Raw genomic sequence first — 19,248 nt, 5'->3', positions numbered from 1 at the left:
TGTCATTTTTCCAAATTTCAGAAAAAATTTATCATTACCACCATTTCATAAATATTCATTCTAACAGAAACCTGAACTTATGTGCCTGCCATTAACCTCTAGAGTCAGTCTTGCTAACCCAATGTCTTTTGAATTATTTATGTAAAATGGAAAAGCTCCAATCAGGGACCATTAGAAAGGCCTAGTCAAGCACAGATTTAAGGAAGGTACATGTTCACTTGGGTTGTGAGACTCGTGTTCTTGGTCTGAAATAAAACAGCTGTGGCTAGTTATTGGGTTTTCCCTTTTTTGAATGATTTATTACAACCATTGGCCTATTTGCTGTTCCAGAACGGGTTTCTTCCTCCAGCCTGAGCCTTCATTAATCACATTTTTATGTAAAGGATGTGTTCTCAGAAAGCTTAGTGTTTTGACAAGTAGGTATGTTCCAACAAAATTCCTTTTTGCCAAAAAATCTTTCACAAGAAGCAAAATAGATGGTGGCTCTTGGAGCCCAGAGATAACTCATGAATCGTGGGTGGAAAGGAAGCAGTACCCTGATTCCGACTCCTACAACAGGTGGATCTGTAATTTGTTGTTGGCATACACCAACAGCAAATTAGTAAATCCTCTCTAACACTCTCTCCCCAACATCTCTGAAATGAGTCTGGGGAAATTTTTTTTCTAATGCAGGTCTCTGAAGCAAAATGCATCCAGGGACTGTGCCCTGTATATTATAATTTACTCATTATGTTTTGCTCAGAAGTATTCCCAAAGACAAATATTATGCTTGGATTTATTCAAGAAGGCACCTATTTATGCTCTGTGCATCTTTTACATAAGTTAATAATACAGTAAAAACTTATTCATTAATCTCTGAATATAATTTTAGCCTTTCTGCAGGGTGATGAATTCAATGTGCTTTCAAAATCCTCATTCTCCTTCCAGCTGGCTTTCACAACACCTCCTCAATCCTTAAACATAATTGGGATTTACAAGAAGGGTCTAAGAGTCAATAGATTAGAGTGTTTTGAACCACTGGTAAAAAGACAAAGAACACCAAAGGCTGCATACATACCCTTTAGGGGTTCCTTCCTCTCAATTTTTTCTTGTTTTTCAGGTTTGCCTCTGTGAATTACTAGAAATAATAATAAAAAAAAAAAAAACCACCAATAAATCTGTAATCTGGAGGTATTATGTACACTTATTATTTTACCAAAGTGATTGAGGAAAAATATTTGTAAATTCAAATAATAGATTTTAGCTCTGAGTTACAGGTACTAGATGATGTATAAACCTTCTTAATGTCAATATTTAATTCCAGGTCAAGAGAAATATTTTTCCTTGAATAAGCCATCAGATGTTAGACCATATTTTTGCAAAACAAGTGATTATTCAGCAACCTTAATCTAATCTCTGGGATCTCTTTTGGTCCCATTACACAAGCACCCTGACTCTAAGATTTCTGACAGAGGAAATTATTTTCAGTCCTTGACAGCATTGCTTTCTATTCTTAACAAAAAACAGCTAGCATATTGCTTTCCATGCTCTTTTTTCTTTATTTTTAGCTGTTACTTCAGCCACGGGGTGGATTATCAAGAAAACATCTCTTTTAATCAGAGCGTAACTTCAGGAAGAGCAGCTGTTCAAAACACAACCAGCTACATGTCCTGCTAGAAGCAGGCAAAAATGAATCCTTGTGGACTCTATTGCCCACCCAACTTTCAGATCACGTTTTTGGACATGGTTGTATTCCACATCCTAATGATTTAGGTAGACAAAAATGTTCCTTCTCAACCTCTACTACTAGAGTTTTACAGTTTCAGGGAAAAAAATATTTTTTTTGCAATACTCAAGTTTCTGTCAACAGGTAAACCACAGAGAATACAGCTCTGATTAGAAGACAACTGTGAGCTTTATACACACGCACAGTAATGTTTTTGCATACACATACATTCATTTCACCAGCTTTGCAGCAAATGTTATTTCACAGAGGTGCAAGCATTTTTTTGTGGTTGGATATTTCCTCATCAAAAAATAGGCCCATGTCTTTAAGAAAAATCATTCCAAACATTCAGTAATTTCATTATGTCTTGCAGGTGTTTGCATTATCCAAATACATTTCCAGTCATAACAGGTAAATTATTGTTGATAACAATTAGCAGTACAGTGGAAAGAGATTGAATGGAGATTTTTCAAAGCCTTTAAGGAATGTGGACAGCCAATTTACACTTAAAAAACCAGGCTGTGAAGCACGCAGCAGCACCAGCAATGTATTATTGAATGAATTACAGACTGTAGCTCATTCAATTGCTTTAGGACATCTAGTAGCATACCAAGGAAAAGCAGTCTCTTCTCTCCCTATACCCTGTAGAACTTACGCTGAATATTTTTGCAGAAGCCGTAGCATGCTTTTACATCTTACATTTGTATTAGCAGGTGCTAGTTCTGTGCAAAACGTTTCAAGCCAGCATGTTGTCTGTTTTGGGTGGGGCAATAACATAGTTTTGCACACAGTAGCTCTGTGATGGTCAATGGCAGTGAAACATGAGCTGCTTCTGCACATGGCACAAAAGCCCTTGTAGCCTCTATGCTAAAAAATATATCTGAACTATGCAGAACAGACTGGCAATCAGAAAGCTTGGTTTAGGCCACAGAATATCTTACTTGTGTAAGGGAGACTGATGTGTTTTTTTTTTTTAATTTATTCTAGTTTCTCCATAGCATTTCCCTATTTCATGCTTTGGGAAAAAAACAAAACGAGCCTTGAATGACACTAACTGAATTGAGTGTCAGCAGACCATAAAGTGGACAGAAATATCTAATTTAACATTCCTTCACATCATCAAACTGGTATAAAGGGCTAAAACACAAGGAAATATTAATATTTGTGTGGACTCCAAGCCAAAAACATGGAGAAGGGATCAGTGTCTCCTTCTTGAGAAATAAAAAGTAACTAGATGTATCTGGGCAGGGAGCCTGGAATGTGGATAAGCAGAGACCAGGCTGGCATAAGCATAAGCTATTTTTCTCTTCCCAGTGATAGGCTGAAGGTGATCTCTGGTTAGTGCAAGAGCCCTATCCTGGTGTGTTGATATCCCCATAGCCTCAGAGCTTGCTAATCTCAGATTGTAATGTTTACCATTACCTCTTATGGACACTGTCAGAGCTATGGCTTTTGGGTAGAACCTTATCCGGTGAGGGCAGGTCTTGCCAAAAATTAAAGGGTTCATGTTTCAGGGCTGTGACGACTGGCCATTTTTGACTCTTCAGTCACAGTGCAGCAGGGACACTGAAGTCCACTGAAGCTTTTGTTCTGATAAACTTAAATTGATTTTTCTTTCACATATTAAATCTTTCCCCCCCGCCACCCCCCACCAAATGTTTTCATGTTCAGCTTCATATGTAGTCCTAAAAGCTCTGTCATAGAAAATACTTCACTGCCTACAGATTTTTACCCGATTTAGTCACTTGGATATCTATTTCTTTGTAAAGGGCTTAATACATGCCCTTTTTCAAGCCCACAGCAACTTAGGTGCAAGCATTAGGTTTTAGAAATAAGCCAGGCTGGGCTTACTGCCATGTTTCTGTGAAACAAACTAGAGTTAGTAAGATTTTCTTTTTTGCATGTAAAAAAGAGAAAGCCCATAAAAATGTTTTTAACGCTGCAAAGTCAAGCACTCTTCAGCTGAAAAATGCTGGAACTATAATGGCTCATTCAACTTAATTCAACCGTCTTATTGCTTTATGACACACTTTGTAATTAAAAGATCACACTTTTTCTTTTTTTTAATAGGATGCTGGATTCATCCAGAAAAAATAAGAATAACTAACACTAGGTTTATGACAACTGTGTAAGCGAAAATTTTCCCAAAACTTAAAGAAATTTTCTTGGACTTCCTTGCAAGTACCCAAAAAGCATAAGCTCAGAATAAACTGTTATTAGCATTGGAAAAAATATAACACTCCAAAATAATTTTCACTAACCTAGATTATGGAAATTGCTGAAATATTTTTATATTACTTTGAATGAAAATTCAGCCTGAGGCAAAAAGATGAGCATGAAAAATTTCATCCTCAATGACTGGAGTGTGGTAAATTTATAAATAATCTAAAATAGAAACTTATAATGGAAAATTTTAAGGTCATTTAACAATGTATTCAAAACTTAATCATATAAGAATATTGCTATCTACTTCACATAAAATTAAAAACAAGAAGCATAGCATATATGTCAGAGATTTTTCCAAATGTCAATCATTTATATTTAATTTGCATCAAGTGGAAGACACGGAGAAGGGGGATGTGATTTACTTTTACTTCATTAAAATGTTTGAGACAGAGACATTCCCCACCCCAAAAAAGCAAGTGCAAAAAGAAGACATGTAATAAGGAGGCACTAATTCCATACCTAAGGGAAGTAAAAATAGTTTCCAGCTGAGTAAGTCTTCAGTCTGTTGCTTAGTATAAAGCTAGGTGATGAGTGCAATAAGCATGAAGCAGAGGTTGCTTGCTCCAGCTAACTGACTAAGTGCTTGTCTACAGAGCAACACTCAGGAAAGTTAAGATAAATGAACTAATACAATGAAGTTAGAGTACATGAGTCAGAGAGCATTAAATCTCTGTGTAGATGCTTTTATTCAAAAGTAAAGTAAGCTTGGATGGCTATAACTTAATTCTTCTTGGAGGAGTGCTCAAAAAAAAAAAAAAAAGGTCCAGGTCCAAAACAATAATCTAAGGAAATCCCAACAATTAATGAACTGTGGAGGCACCTGCACTCATTACAAACCACCTCAGTTACCTGTGAAGGGGGAAGAGGCTTGCCTCCGAGTGTGCCCAGATTTTCCCCAGCTGGCACCAGCCATGCACACGCTGCTCTCTGCAGCACCTAACCCTGTGCTGGATTTAGCCCTTCAACACTGAATGTAGGTACCTACATAAGACCGAGACAATGTCTCATGAGCTACATGTTTGTACATTTTAAAATTAGCTTTAATTGCAGTAGTCAGACAGCGTTACATCCATCTGAATTGAGGTTTAGGTTTGACAGCTACTAGTGGTAGCCAAACTGCCCACAGCATTGGCTTCACCCTAGGCTGCTGTAAGCCCATACGGCTAAATAAATATTTGACAGCTGTACCTGAGCCACCACAGCTATGTTGCTATCTGTACCATGTTGCCTAGTTTAAAGTTAATTCATGTGTATCTGTAGCCATACCTCCAAAAATCAGGGTAGACAACCCCTGTGTCAAATGTAAATATGCCATTTAACTTACTAATTTTGTCAATTTATGTGGGTTTCACTGTGGATTTGTATGGTCCAGCTCTATTTATCTACTTAGCCGTCTCAAATACCTTATCTTTCAGCGACAACAAATTAAATTATGGGGACACATTATATTTGTCTTTATAATCTCATAATTTATCCATATGTTAAAACACAGCCAGGTTTCTTCTGTGATGCTTAATATTTGCATTATCAGTACGGCCCTATTAACAAGTCGATAGGGGTAGGAGGGACATATACATGCTATGCATAGTAAACAACGTAGTTTTGAAGGGCCTGGAATCTATTTATCATATCAGGCTGAATTCAGAGATACTTTCTGCAAAAAAACCCAGAGAGCTTAGTGCTAATTCAGAGGCACATGAGTATCTGTCCTAAAATCAATGTGATTTAATCTATGGCTCTCAGATGTAACCTTTCATCATCACATTGTCTTCTTCCATCCCTTACTCCAACAGCAATGTATTAGTGAAGTGTATCTGGGAAAAGCCACAAAGTAGATCAACTTTTTCCCATGTCTTCCCAATGCTTGTTGTAATAAGAGATATTTCCCTGAAATGCAAGACAATTCATTTCACTGCTAATATCAGTTTTTCATAAAAATCAGAAATGATCAGTCCATTTGGATTATTACTGGACCTTCCATTAGACAGAAACTATAAAGTTGTATAGACCTTTATCTCAATATATTTTATTACTCTTCCATGTTGCCAGAGTATTGCATAGGTACGTATTACTCATTGATAGTAATAGTAGTAACCAGTGTAACACCTACTTCTTAAACAGCCTTCAGCAGCAGCTCAGAGCCTCGCAAAGTCCGCGTGTCACAAAATGACAGACTCACGGGACAGCTGTCCCCAGCTGAGCCAGCTCCATCCCTCAGCCTCTCTGCTCGGGACAACTGCTCCAGCCCTGACCATTGCAGTGGCCCCACACTGAACTTGCCCCAGTTTATGGATGGCTTTCCTGAACTGGGAGGCCCAGAACTCAACATAGTATCTAGATGTGGTCTCATGAGACCTGAGCACAGGGGGAAAATTAGTCCTTTACGTCCACTGACTGGCTGAGCTCCTGCTCATACGGTCCAGGGTGCTGTTGGCCCTTGCGAAAGTACTAATACATCAAATACCAAATCGGAAAGACCCTATTTTGTAGTGAATTTGTGCTTGTGTGTATACATAATCATGCAATAATTTAATTTCACTGCTCTTAAGCGTGAGCAAGTGCTTTGTTGAACCATTTGTCAGAGTATTTATTCTTTTCAGAATTAAATTGACTAAGTACGATAATTGAAATGGACTTTATTACTAGTAGTTTAGAAAAATATTTAATTAAAAGAAAATTTTAGGGCACAAGCTTGCCTGGCTCTTAATACTGTAAAAATCTTTCTTATAATTTCAGCCACTTCCATCTGGGACTTCCATTCGTTGTATCTGTTCCTGATATTTCAGTACAATCTTTTCAAAATGAAGCTTACAGATGGATGTCCTTTGTAAATCTTGGGACTTGGATTCAGGGGGTTTGACTATTCAAAAATATACTTAAAGTCATTTTTAAAAATCTAATGTCCCTATATTTTGGGTGGGAGAATGAAATTTGTTTGGGGTTTTTGCTTCTATTAAAAACATTCATTTTACCTCTAGATTTTTCCTATTAAAAACAATAAAAGATTGTATTTGCACATGCCTCCTGGAGGTACTTTAGAAGGTAACAGTAAAATTCCCTGAAGATTCATGCCTTTATCATGCTCTAGCTTGAGGCCAGACAGAATGTTTTCTTGTAATTGTTCCTCCTGTGTACAAGATGCATTTTTGTGACTAAATATGAAAACAAAAAATAGAAAAAAAATATTTGCCCTGTGCTTCAGTAAGTGATTATATACTTAAAGACTGCATTATTAGACATATGCATAAAGGGACTTAACTAATGACACCTGAATGCTTTTTTTCTGGCATCTCATAACTTCTCATTAATCATGTCTGCAACGTTAATGTTCTTCTATGTAAAGCAATGCACTTTTGTACAGGTGAAATGGTACACAAGAAGCTGTTTTGGTCAAGGCTGCAACTTCATTTGTGTTTTTAGAATACTGTGCTTGAACGACCTTAACTGGGACCCCTTGCTAATGGATCTGAGTTCATTACTGCCTGGCTAGCTCACTGATACCCTAAAAAATTCAGTTTCATACAACATGATTTATTAAGTAGTTGGGAAGCACTTCTAGGCACTCCAGATGACCCTGATTAGCAAAGAACTGGAAAGCTAGCACTAGAGGTGTAAAATACTATAAAAACGTATAAAGAATATATACAGAAATGAATATAATTGTGTGAGGGAGGGTGTAGGTATATACACACTATTTTTAATAAGCTTCCCTCTTGCTTCCTCCTGCCATTACTAAGCACAGCACTGGTGCATCAGAGAGACGCTCATCAAATTTTATGTGGCCTAACCTTTACAGAGGAGGCTTTCTTAGGCAAAAAATCTGCACATATCCCAGGAAACATCTTTGTTTACATGACCTCTGAAACAGTCCAAACCAGTTCCTCTGTGGATTTTTGGAAAGTGCCACTTAGAGGAGATTAAACACTCTGAAAAAGAGTAGGTTTTTAAAATGGAGGCTTTTCTTATCTCCGATACACACCTGGCTCACTGTTAACTACGACTTCTTAACTTGGATGGCACCCACTGGCCTATAAATTTGCTTTCTTCCTTGCTCAACACACTTCACGCCTTTTGCACCAGAGGAAGTTCATCAGCACTCTACTTTCTTGCACCTTTGCTACAAAAAAGATTTCTGGATAAGTTTGGGCAGGAGAATCTTATTATGAATGTGCATTTACAATATAGCCACAGAAACATAAAATTACATTCTTTGTTAATGCTAAGGTATACATGAATTTTTGGTCATTTACAGTCTGTGTCAACTGATCTTGGAATGTTTCTATAATACAACAGTGGTAACATATGTAGTTAACAAATACACTATGTACTACATACATAGATGTAGGTAAACGGACAAAAAAAAAAAAAAAATTACCCTTCGGTGGTGTTCGTTTTTCATGTCTCTCCAGTTTCTCTTTATGTATTTCTGAAAACAATTCAATGTAGAGTTATCAATATTAAAATAATTTTCATACATGAAAATATCAGATGCATTCTTATAATAAAAATAAGTTCTTAGATTATTATAGCAGAGCCATGGCTTTATCATCTGCATATTCATAATTATATACAATAACATTCAAATTTTTTTAGATCTATATATTTATGTACACACAGAGAATATATATGGACAAAAATCATAACATTGAGTGACTTGAATAATTATGCTTTTTTAAATTGAATAATACAGCTACTTTTAAAGTCAAGAATAGGTTTTGCTGATCTGCAACAGCTACACAGTAACGTGTTGGTCATAAATCAGAAAAAACATGCTTTTACTACACATTTTTCTGTATGTACCTTGAGTTGTTTATCAGGATTAGTACTTTATGTTTTCCAAATTACTGTTGGAATGAAAAATGTTCCTTTTACTACATATTCTAAATTTTGTAAAGCTCAAATGCTCAATTGGTTGCTTCAACACACAATAAAAAGTAGAGTCAATGCTGTACACAAATTACAGAGATAAAAGTTCACAGGTTAGGGATCGTTGTCTTGGAGAATGACTCATTTTAATCATGCTGTATACCAACACACTGAGAACTGCCTTGTTAGAAGAGGAAGCGGCACTGTATTTACCTGCCCTGCTATGCTATCTCTTTCAAACAAAATTCCTTACCTGTGACATTGATATTAAATTACTGCTCTATACCTCTGTAACTGAGTTTTTTCCTACTGTCCTTATTGTGCCAAAACCAGGATAATACCAAAAATGCAAAATGTTGAATTTGAGAAAAAGCAAACGAGAATTAAATCAAGGTTGCAGAGCACTGTTTGCATAAATTGGTGGAAATTTAAAGTTTGTTTGTCGTAGATTGTGGACTAAAGTCATTAAGGCTCTACAGAGTGTCTGGTTTATGGTACCGTGCATATATTTCCTGCCGTAGGAAACTGGTATAAAATACTACAGCAAATTCATCCTTGACAAAAACACATGCAAATCTCACTAGACTTTATGGGAGATGCCTGCTTGTATTTTAGAGTAAGATCTGGTCTGCAGGGTCAAAATAACAAGAACACTGACCCCAAAATTAATCCAACAGAGAAAAAGTTATGTACATTACATCTCAACTCTACGGAATTGCCTTAATGCCTATTGAAGGCAACTGAAATCTTCCACTTACATCCTTTGTTATTTGCTCAGGTTGTTACAGGATGCACATTGCCAAAGAGATACAGTAGAAAATGGTATTTTCCCTTCCCAAGACTCTGATTTTTGCATAGCTCATTGAAAATAAATACAGAATTGTTTTATTGGCTAGTATTTGTATCTGAAATAGTGATTGTGTCTGGTTTGCAAGAAACATTACTATTTTATGGCATCAGCCTATGTTGTCCTTAGATAGAGAGACCATTATTTCACGGACATAAAAGGTAACAAAGGCCAAAATATGTATCACTCTAGCCACTTAGGTATGGCAGCATAACTAAGCTAATTATGCGATGTCATTAAGCTATCAAAGGTTCTGATTAGGAAGAAATCATGCCATATTGATTTACTGTATTTCAGCTGAGCTTGGATTAATTTTCTTTCTGCAACTATGTGAGGGTATTTTTTGCTATCAACTGAGAGAATTCAGTTGCTGGTTTTTCAAACTTCTCCCACCTTTTCTGCTGAAAACGATGCATAAACTAGTTTAGGTAGCATAATTGGTAGGAACCGTGCAAGGCAAGAACAGCCAGAGGAATTTTGCTGGATTCTGAGCACATCTGAGTGGTTCTCCATGCTGCTGCTCCAGACTGCCTCCAAACCCTGGCTTAGTCCATTTAAAGAAAGCTGAGTCACTTCCTCTGCATTGCAATATACAGTGGAGACGTATCTCACCCAGCTCAAGAGGTCATCCTACACACAGACGCAAATATGGCCCACTAAGTGATAAATCACTTTCTTAGGCAGAGTCATCTACAGGGACGCATATTCCTTGCTTGCCTTAAGATGCTTCAGCTCCAGTGGGTTCCCACCGCTTATTATGTGTCTCACTACAGAAAATAGGCCTCTCTTTCTTGAAAAAATAACTATAAACCTTTGTTATTTTTTTTTTTAAAGTTTTTTTTAAAATTACTGTGGTTTTAGGGAATTTCTTGTTGCTAGTTTGACTGCAGAATATATAGAGAGCAATGACCGTTGAGCTGGCCATCTAAATCAGCCTCACACTGTGTCAGCGGTGAAGCTTACTTGACACAACTACTGCAGTAAAGTACACAAAAAGATACTTTCTAAACAGCAGCACTGAGAATCTCATCTAACTTGCTGCTACAATTAGGATACCACACATCACAAAAACCGCTACACAAATTCCTTGAAATGAAATACATCTTCATAACACAGAAGTGTGTATATATATATTTTTATATTTTACAAAATGGGCCATCGTTAAGATCTCTTTGCAAGCTCTCCATTATAGTTTGAAACATCATAAAAAAATTGCAGCCTGGAACACATCAATTTTGATATATTGCAACCTAAATTTTCCCAGCACAAATAAATCTAGTCTCAATATAGGCTGACCTTGATCAATCTACAAGGCAGAAAATAGTGACTCTTTGCTAACTCCAAAATATTTAAAATAAGGAAACACATTAGATTATTGGAGGGTTTTTTTCTGTTCTGAGAGTTTTGATACTCTCTGCTTCATCTTTTATGACAAATAGCTTTAATTTTCTAGTAATCACATCATATCTTATTGCTGAGTTGACAAAGCGGCTGTAATATCATAGAAGACTTACATGGCCAGTTTAAAGCATGTAATTTATCTCTATCAATGTGACACTTTGTTAATAAATCCTAAATATTATGAATTCATGTTTAGAAAAATGACAGAATCAAGCAGCAGCAAGGATAATCTTTGTCACCACGGCAACCATCCTGATTCTTTATGAGATGACACTGTGGTTTATTAAATTATTGTAAGGGAGTATGTATTTTAAAAGCTGTATTTCATTGTTTTCTTCAGTTATCAAGCAGACATGAAAAATTATCTTTCCCCTTGCGTTTCTTGGGTTTTGAATGGATAAGTAGTTTATTTCCTTAAATATGGATACTGCTTGACACTGACTTCTCTAGACCTTGGGTCTTGCGCAGATATACAGAACATGCATGATTATTTTAAACAACTCCAAGAAGGGAAGCTAGTAGTCTCCTCACTGACCTTTTCACGATACTGGAAGGAGATATATTAGACTATATTGTTAGCAGGCCAATATATCTATGTACTGTTGGCCCAAAGGAGGACCTCACAATAAGATGAGGACCAGCATCGCAGGCAGCTTTGCTGAAAATCCCTGTTGAACATGCAGTTTGGGCGTTAGCTTCCCCCACCTCTCACCCAGCTAATCTTTGTTAACAGCAGCTCACAGTGTCTAATGACAGCCCAGCACTGGCTGTGTGCTACAAAGCCCCAGCTCTGGGAAGATCCGGGTGGGAGAAAGAGAAAAAAATTACAGCCCCCTGAATCGGTGTGAGCTAGCGGTGCAGCACTGTGCAGATTTACATGAGCGTGAACGAAGAGCACAGCCCCTCATGACAGGGCACAAGGAGATTCCTCTGGTTCCTGAAACAGTGTTTCCTTCTTTGACTGCTCTCGTGTTTCTGATTTTGATTTTTATTATCTCCTTTTTTAACATAGTAAAATATATAGCATTATTTTAGCTATTTTATTCATACTGTGTTATGATAGCACCTATGGGCCTCGGCCCACATGAATTGCTTTAGGTACCACATGGAGTTATAACACAATATAATATCCCATCTCTGTAACACAGGAGTTTGAACTTTAAGAGGGCTGCATTTCTTCTTTTAGTGGGAAAGCACAGCCCTGCATCTTGCTTCATTAGAGGATGAAGCGGTGAGTAGCAACTGGCATTGCTAAAACAACACCTAGACCTCATCCTCTGCCGAGTACCCATCTTATAGATTAAATATACCTTAAAAACCCCAACAAACCAAATAAAAAATGTCAATGATATGAGAGGCCAAGTGAGGGGAAAAAAGGCATTATTGTCCCCATTTGAAACACAAGAGATCTTTACTCAGGGTAACCCAGAAAGTCAGCAAAAGAACTGGGAATTTAATTCCAATCCCTGACATTCAATATCATCCCCTCATGCTTAAAGGCATCATGTTTCTACTTAAATACTGTAGTGAGGATGGAACACAGGTTTAACATATCTACTGTTTTAAAGATATAATTGAACAGATGGAATTTCACTTGAAATGTTAAGACATTGTTCTTTCTAAGCAAATTTTACCAGTTTGTCATCCTTTTCATAATCTCTTACAGGTAACACAGCGATATACACTTTTAGTGCTTTGACATACTTTCTCTTATAAATATCTAAGCGTGAAAAGGAAAATGAGTCCTATTCAGAGTCCTGGTGAACCAGAGGTTAATAATTTGCCTTTGAGCAGTCAAAACCCTTACAGCTATTGCCAGCAATTTAATGGGGCTATATCCTTGCTAGTTTATCAAGACTAATTGGTAGCAGGCAGCTGATTATCCTGAAGAGCTGGTGGAAATAGATACTGAGGGCAAGGCAAGAGTGAGTGGTGTTAAGAGCTTTAGAAGATGAGAGGGATGTCATTTCTAATGTGTTTCTAGATGCTGTCTGTATGAAGAATTGTAGTCAACTCTCTTGCTGCTGGTATCCTCAAGAGAAATTTGCAATTGTGCAGCTGATATCTATTTTTAATCTAGATAGTACCAGCTGGTGAGGGTGACAGTTATCCTTGTGGGGCTAGGAGGAGAATAAAGGAATTTGTGCATTAGACCAACTTCCAGCTAACTACTCATACATCATGTAGCTGTACTCTAGAGGAAAAAAACCAAAATTTTGCAACAGGAAAAAAAACATGGTGGTGGTGGGGGAAGAATGGGGAATTTTTAATTGGGGAATTAAATTCAGGTGTTATGCCTATATCCAGGAACCAAAGACAGTGTAACAGAAGGCTTTAAGTACCAATATGCAGTGTTGGAAAATCTGAGTGACGCATATGACTAATTTAGGTGACTTCCCTTTTAGATTGCCAGTAGCACAGTCTTATCTGCAGTGTTTTCTTAGATCTTGCCCTGTTCTGAGGATTCATAGGAACTTCAGGTTGGGGTACAGAACAACTTTTCCTGAAGTCATGTGTCTAAGATCTTTCTTGAAAATGTGACAGGAGATGAATTGCCTCTTACCGATGAAAATACTGAATGGTTTGTGTGTTCATCCACTGTGCGATATACCAGGCCACAGTGCCTCTTAAGTATGGTTTCAAAATTGTTTATCCATCTCTTTGGAAATCACAACTACAATTTAGAGTGAGAACAAAGGTTTCTTTTTTCTTTTCTTTTTTTCTTTCATATTTTGCAGAATTATATAGAGTCTCTTTCACTTGCTGTATAAGAATACTTTTGACAGAGGTCACAGAAGACCATTTCTCATTCTTCTTGGTGAAAACCCTCTGCTCTGGTGTATATTTACCCAAAACAACACGTTGTCCTAAACTATAAACGTTGCTGTGAAGTGACGTTGATTGGTCCTAAACCTATTCAGCAAAGCTCAGCTACTTCACCCTAGTTGCCTGTATTCCCTCCACTTGATACTTTGTTTGGCATCACTAAACAGCTATTAGAGATACAGAGAACATAACCCTCAAATATTTCTGAACAATTTACCTAGCTTGAGTAGCATACAGCAAACAAGTAGGCTTTATGTTCCCTCAAGAATACAGGGATTTAACATGGCATTCCAGATATATGTTAAGCCTTCTTTATAATGCCAGAACAGGACAAAAATAAATAGATTAGATTCCAGTTCAACAGATATTCTATTGTTTCCACACTATTGTAGTTTCACTGGTCTATAATAGAAATTCACTGTAGATGACCTGCTGGCATCTTCATCATGCTAAGGAGTGCTTTGATTCCAGGGTGATGTTTTATCTTATTTTTATTTTTACAAGACTATACAGCAAAGGAGTTGCATTGTGAGGAAGGCATTTTCAGAACAGCGTGCATGTTATTTTCATAACAGCAAAATATCCCAGCCCATGTAAAGATTTTATCACAAGCCACTCTTTCATAATCTCTGATTTTCTAAACTGAACTTATTCCACTCCTCCTTTTCTTATTAAGTTGAAGATAATTAAATACTTACATATTTTTCCATATTGCTACATTTGAAATAACATTCCTTTTGCTATAGAATAAAATAGTTTTAACAATTGATGGTAAGTAGAAGTGTATCATTATATTACTATGTACTTATTAAAACAGTTTTATCACAAAATCACTGATTGGTGTCATTGACCTTTCCCCTTTATTTTAATATGTTTAGGCATTTTCATGTATCTACTAGGACAGCTTAAAATGTAATCCCGCAGACTCTTTCAATACAAAATTGTTTTTTAGAAAAATAGGAAAATATTTATTTTTGTTGAAAAGCTGATATGAGAAGGAGTTTGATTAAAGTCTCCAAGGCTGAAGTATTAGCTGTAAACATGGCTGCTGTTACATAGTTCTCTTAAGATTTGTTTCTTTGAGATAAATCCAAAAGTTGTACTACATCCTCCACCAAAAAAAAGAAAAAAAAAAAAAGGAAAGGAAACAGTTGTGGCTAATTCCAGCTCAAAATCCTCAGGTTACCAAGACAAATGGAACTTGACACAGTGCACAACCATTTATTTTCTTTTCTTTCTAAAGCCTAACTGATTTTATGTTTTGGGGGTTTTCTTTTCCCTCTGGTAACGCTTCCATCTGCAGCCAAAAAACAGTATCTTAACAGAAAGGTTTTTAAGGGGAGGAGGGTAATTGCAATTATCTTTAACTAATTATCCTGTAGGCAGCACTGGCATCCTTCAGGAGGACCATGTGCAGACTGTCTTATATGGAGGAATTTTAATGACTGGGCTTTTGAAATAATTAAAAGTGGAAGATATTAAAAGATCTTCAACCCTAAACATTTTTTACATAAAAGTAATTTTTATTCCAAGTATATAAATATGTTAAGACTGTATGTTTCATTTCCAGACTGCAGTTCTGTACCTTGGTTCTGAAATGTAAAAGGAATGTTAATTACACTTTGATTAAAAAACAACAACAACAAAATAACCACAAAAAAAAACCCCAACCCAAATGAATCAGAGAGAGAGACATGTGATCAAACCCAGGTTTTTCTTTTCTTTCTGTGGAAAGAAAAATTGTCTTGACACGTTTCTCTTCATAGATTTCAGCCTGCAAAGATGTTATTGGACCAGTTTTAAATTATGTTTTTCATAATCAATTTTATCTGAGTCTGCATTTAATTTAATGTAATTTTATGCAGACAAAATGCAGACAAAAATTGTAGACCTCTAAGCAGAGCAAAATGGTATATATGGTAATACATAAAATCTCTAATCTTGATTAGCATTAAAGAAATCTTTTCCTATATAAATCTATTCTGTAGGGGATTTTGTGTGAAAGGAGGAAAAAATAGGAAAAAGAAATCACAAGACTAACCACAGTTCCTCTGTTCAGCTTTAAAAACCATCAACTATGCAGATCCTACCTTAATGTGTTAGTCCTCAAATATATATTCCTATAAATTCAGTCACTTCTAGATCCAAATGATTTTTTTTTTTTTTTGGGGGGGGGTGGGGGGGGGAGGCTGGCATGCAGAAGAGAGATACTGTTTCTGTGGGTCATGAGAATGGGGCTTCACTTGCTATATCCTCTCCTTGGCACAGTTCTCTCAGAAACACGCAGGCTCCCAAATTTTGGTGCAGTGTGTTTAACTGAGTTTTGGATGACCCTCTCACTTACCAGGTCAGGCATTTACTCTGCCTCAGGCACAGCAGGCTCCCAGCCAGGGGAGCATCTGCCTAACACTTCCCTCTTCTCTTGGAGTGAAAACCTCCCCAATGCTCTACTGCTGGGGCACAAATTAAGATTTCCACCAAGAGAACATGGATAGCTTTGCTTAAGGTTTTCCCTGATTGAAGAGGATAGCTTAAACAGCGGCAAACCTCTGTGCTGCTACACTTCTGCCCAGGATTCCTACTAGCCTTGTGGCTTAAAGTTCTCTCTGTATCTTTTAAAAGGTAGCTGGCAAGTTTGGATTGAAGTGTTTCAGCTCAAGTTGAAACCCAATCACTGTTCTTCAATAGGCAAAAGAACTATAATTGAACTTCCTTATTCCCTAGTGGTATATGGTTTTGTTTCATCTGGATAATATGGGAAATATTTTTTTACATTATAAAATGCTATTTTATAGTGGATAAGCTATTACTATATTGATCAGAGTAAATAAAACAACCTGACATTGTTAAAAGAACATTAATAACAGAAATGGATGCCACAAAAATGCTAAATGCAAAAAAATACATATCTGGAAAAGCAGTTTAACATCTGAGAATTGAATCAATCAATGATTTTCATCTTTTAACACAGGGTGTACTTTACACAAAGATACGCAAAATGCTTTGTAGTAAAGTGTAGCCTAGGGAGACAGTGAAAGCCTTTTAGAGAGATCTATAATAGCAACTCATACGCAGAAAAGTGAACATTACCATATGGCAGCATAAAAGAAACTGAATTCAGAAGGCATTACCAGTACAAATAGATATATACTTTAGGGATGAATAGAACTGCATAATTAATTTCTAAGACACACATATAACAACCACACTGGCAACTTGGTTTTCAGGTTGCATCTATGGTATTTTGCATTTCTTTTCTCTAGTCCACTTCCAATTTTTCAGTTGGAAACTGAGACATCCTAAGGTAGTCTAGTATAGCTACCCTTTAAGGGTGCACTTCTCCCATAGATCCTGTGTCATTTCTGTCAGTCCCATGCTACATATAAGACACTGTGTGGTATCTAAAATGGAACTAGTCAGCTATGTTTATTCACCTGAATCCTGTCCTCTGTGTTTCTAGTGTGGGAAATGGTCGTTGCTCAACAACACTGAGTTAAAAGCAAAACTTTCTAATGTATAAAGGACTTTAAGGTAACAGATGAGTTGGATGAATTACTATGCAAATTTAGGAAAGAAAAATGTCTTTTTCAAAACATTGTTTTGAAATCTAACTGGTTCCAGCAACTTACTGCCATGGTGGTTTTGCTCACTAATGTTAATGCACATACTGTCTGTAGCCTTTGGTTCAGAGAAAGTGATAGATGGATTACAGGCACGCAAGAACTGTGTCCCTGTTGAATTCAGTGACACCATGGTTCAGGGAGTCCCTGACTGGAGCAAATGTCTAGAGTATGGAGAACTGTTTTGTGAAATTATTACTATATTTTTAACAGTTCTTATACTCTTCCTGAGGCATTTGCATTGGTCACTCCTGGGCAGCAATAAGGACTTCTGTCCCATCCACTGGGTGAGCTGGACTTTTGGTCTGATCATATATAACAATCCTTATAAACTTAACAGATAGAAACAATCTGACAAACTATAAATTTTAGGACTAAAACCTTAAATATTTGTCAGTATGTTTTTCCCTACCATGTTTGAATATCCAAAACAGTGCTTTTTAGGCTTATACAGGCCATAATATCAAACCCACTTTCAAATCCAAATTAGCAAATCCCCTACCAGTCTTCTCTAATCAGCTTGTTTCTACCAGTCCCCTTTCCCAGGCAAAGCAGTCATGGGTGTTTGCTTGATTACTCTTAAAAGGACATGTAGGAAATTCTCTGGTTTGAGATTTTTTCCTTTCTGGGGCATTTTGTTTGTTGTTGTTAGCTCAGATTAATACCCAGATCTGAAAAAACAAATAGTTTGTGCTGAATAAATTCTGTCTTAACCTTGGGGTGGAGAGGGGGTTAATGGGAGTGAGTGTCTGGAGTCCGCTCTGGGGGAACTGCGCCTTGGCCAGAGCTGCTGAGGGTAAGTCAGTGTAACTGACTGTACCTTTAGAAGCTGCCATGTCTTAAGAAAAGCACATTTTTTATGTCTTCATCATATTAATAACCAGCCTAATACTCAGGCAACCATATTCTCATTTGAACTGAAGACAGAAGGATAAGGTGCTTTGCTGAAAAGTTTATTTGTAATTAACAAAGTTTCTTGCAACCTGTAACAGAATTTCTGTTGTTTGTTGCTTCTTGTTTTAATCTATGGTTTTTTAACTATGTTTTTCTAAAAAAAAGAGTTCTATAGAGAAGTAAGGAGAATAGGATGGTTTCATATAACTATTTTATACAGCTTTCTATCTCATACATAGGCTATCTCACAGAAATTTAGAGATCCATCTCTACTTCAGGAAAGCCAAGTTTCTTTTGATTGTTTGTACAGAATAATCTTATGCCAATAAAAACCTATTTGGTAATACTGAGATGGTAACACTGCCATGACAGTGCTTTGTTTCCTACTCTGCTTTCTAAGTTAATTGTATTTATTGAATTGAAAATTACTTACAAAGTGATGAGAGAGAGAGAGAACAAGCAAGAAAAAGGGATAGACAGAGAGACAAAGAGAGGATTTAATCTAAGCCCAAATATAAAATCAAGAAAGGATATCTTACAAAAACAATTTACTAAGCTTCAAAGTATAAAGAAAAAGAAAAAAAAAAATCCAACCATAGAATCTTTTTCAAAGGTTCCCAACAACTTACTCCTAAGACCACATACCTTATTCACGTTTCCCAACCAGAATGCATTGGCCGTTTTGAAGCAGAAGATGTTACTTTAACATACAAAAACCACTGTTACATGTGCACAGCTTGTCAGGCGTACCCTGGCTATCTAAATGAGGAATCCACATTCAGATTTTAAATTTTCATTTACCCATATGTAGACTGGAGTGAAGTTCCAGAACAGTTTAATACTGACATTTTTAGCCATGGATG

The 19,248-nt window shown here is 36.7% G+C and overlaps 1 protein-coding gene across 1 annotated transcript in view; it reads right to left on the bottom strand.

The window, feature by feature from the left end:
* The window catches only part of TRDN (triadin), a 199,601-nt gene that overhangs the window by 159,210 nt on the left and 21,143 nt on the right, over window positions 1-19,248 (bottom strand). The window contains exons 5-6 of the mRNA XM_075707713.1: window positions 8,307-8,357; window positions 1,058-1,117 (exon numbers count right to left, since the gene is read on the bottom strand). Coding sequence (XP_075563828.1) covers window positions 1,058-1,117; window positions 8,307-8,357 — 111 coding nt within the window. The remainder of the gene's footprint in view (window positions 1-1,057; window positions 1,118-8,306; window positions 8,358-19,248) is intronic.

This window comes from Pelecanus crispus, chromosome 3 (assembly GCF_030463565.1).
Source record: "Pelecanus crispus isolate bPelCri1 chromosome 3, bPelCri1.pri, whole genome shotgun sequence".
Lineage (NCBI taxonomy): Eukaryota > Metazoa > Chordata > Aves > Pelecaniformes > Pelecanidae > Pelecanus > Pelecanus crispus.
This window is presented reverse-complemented; position numbering and strand designations above follow the sequence as displayed.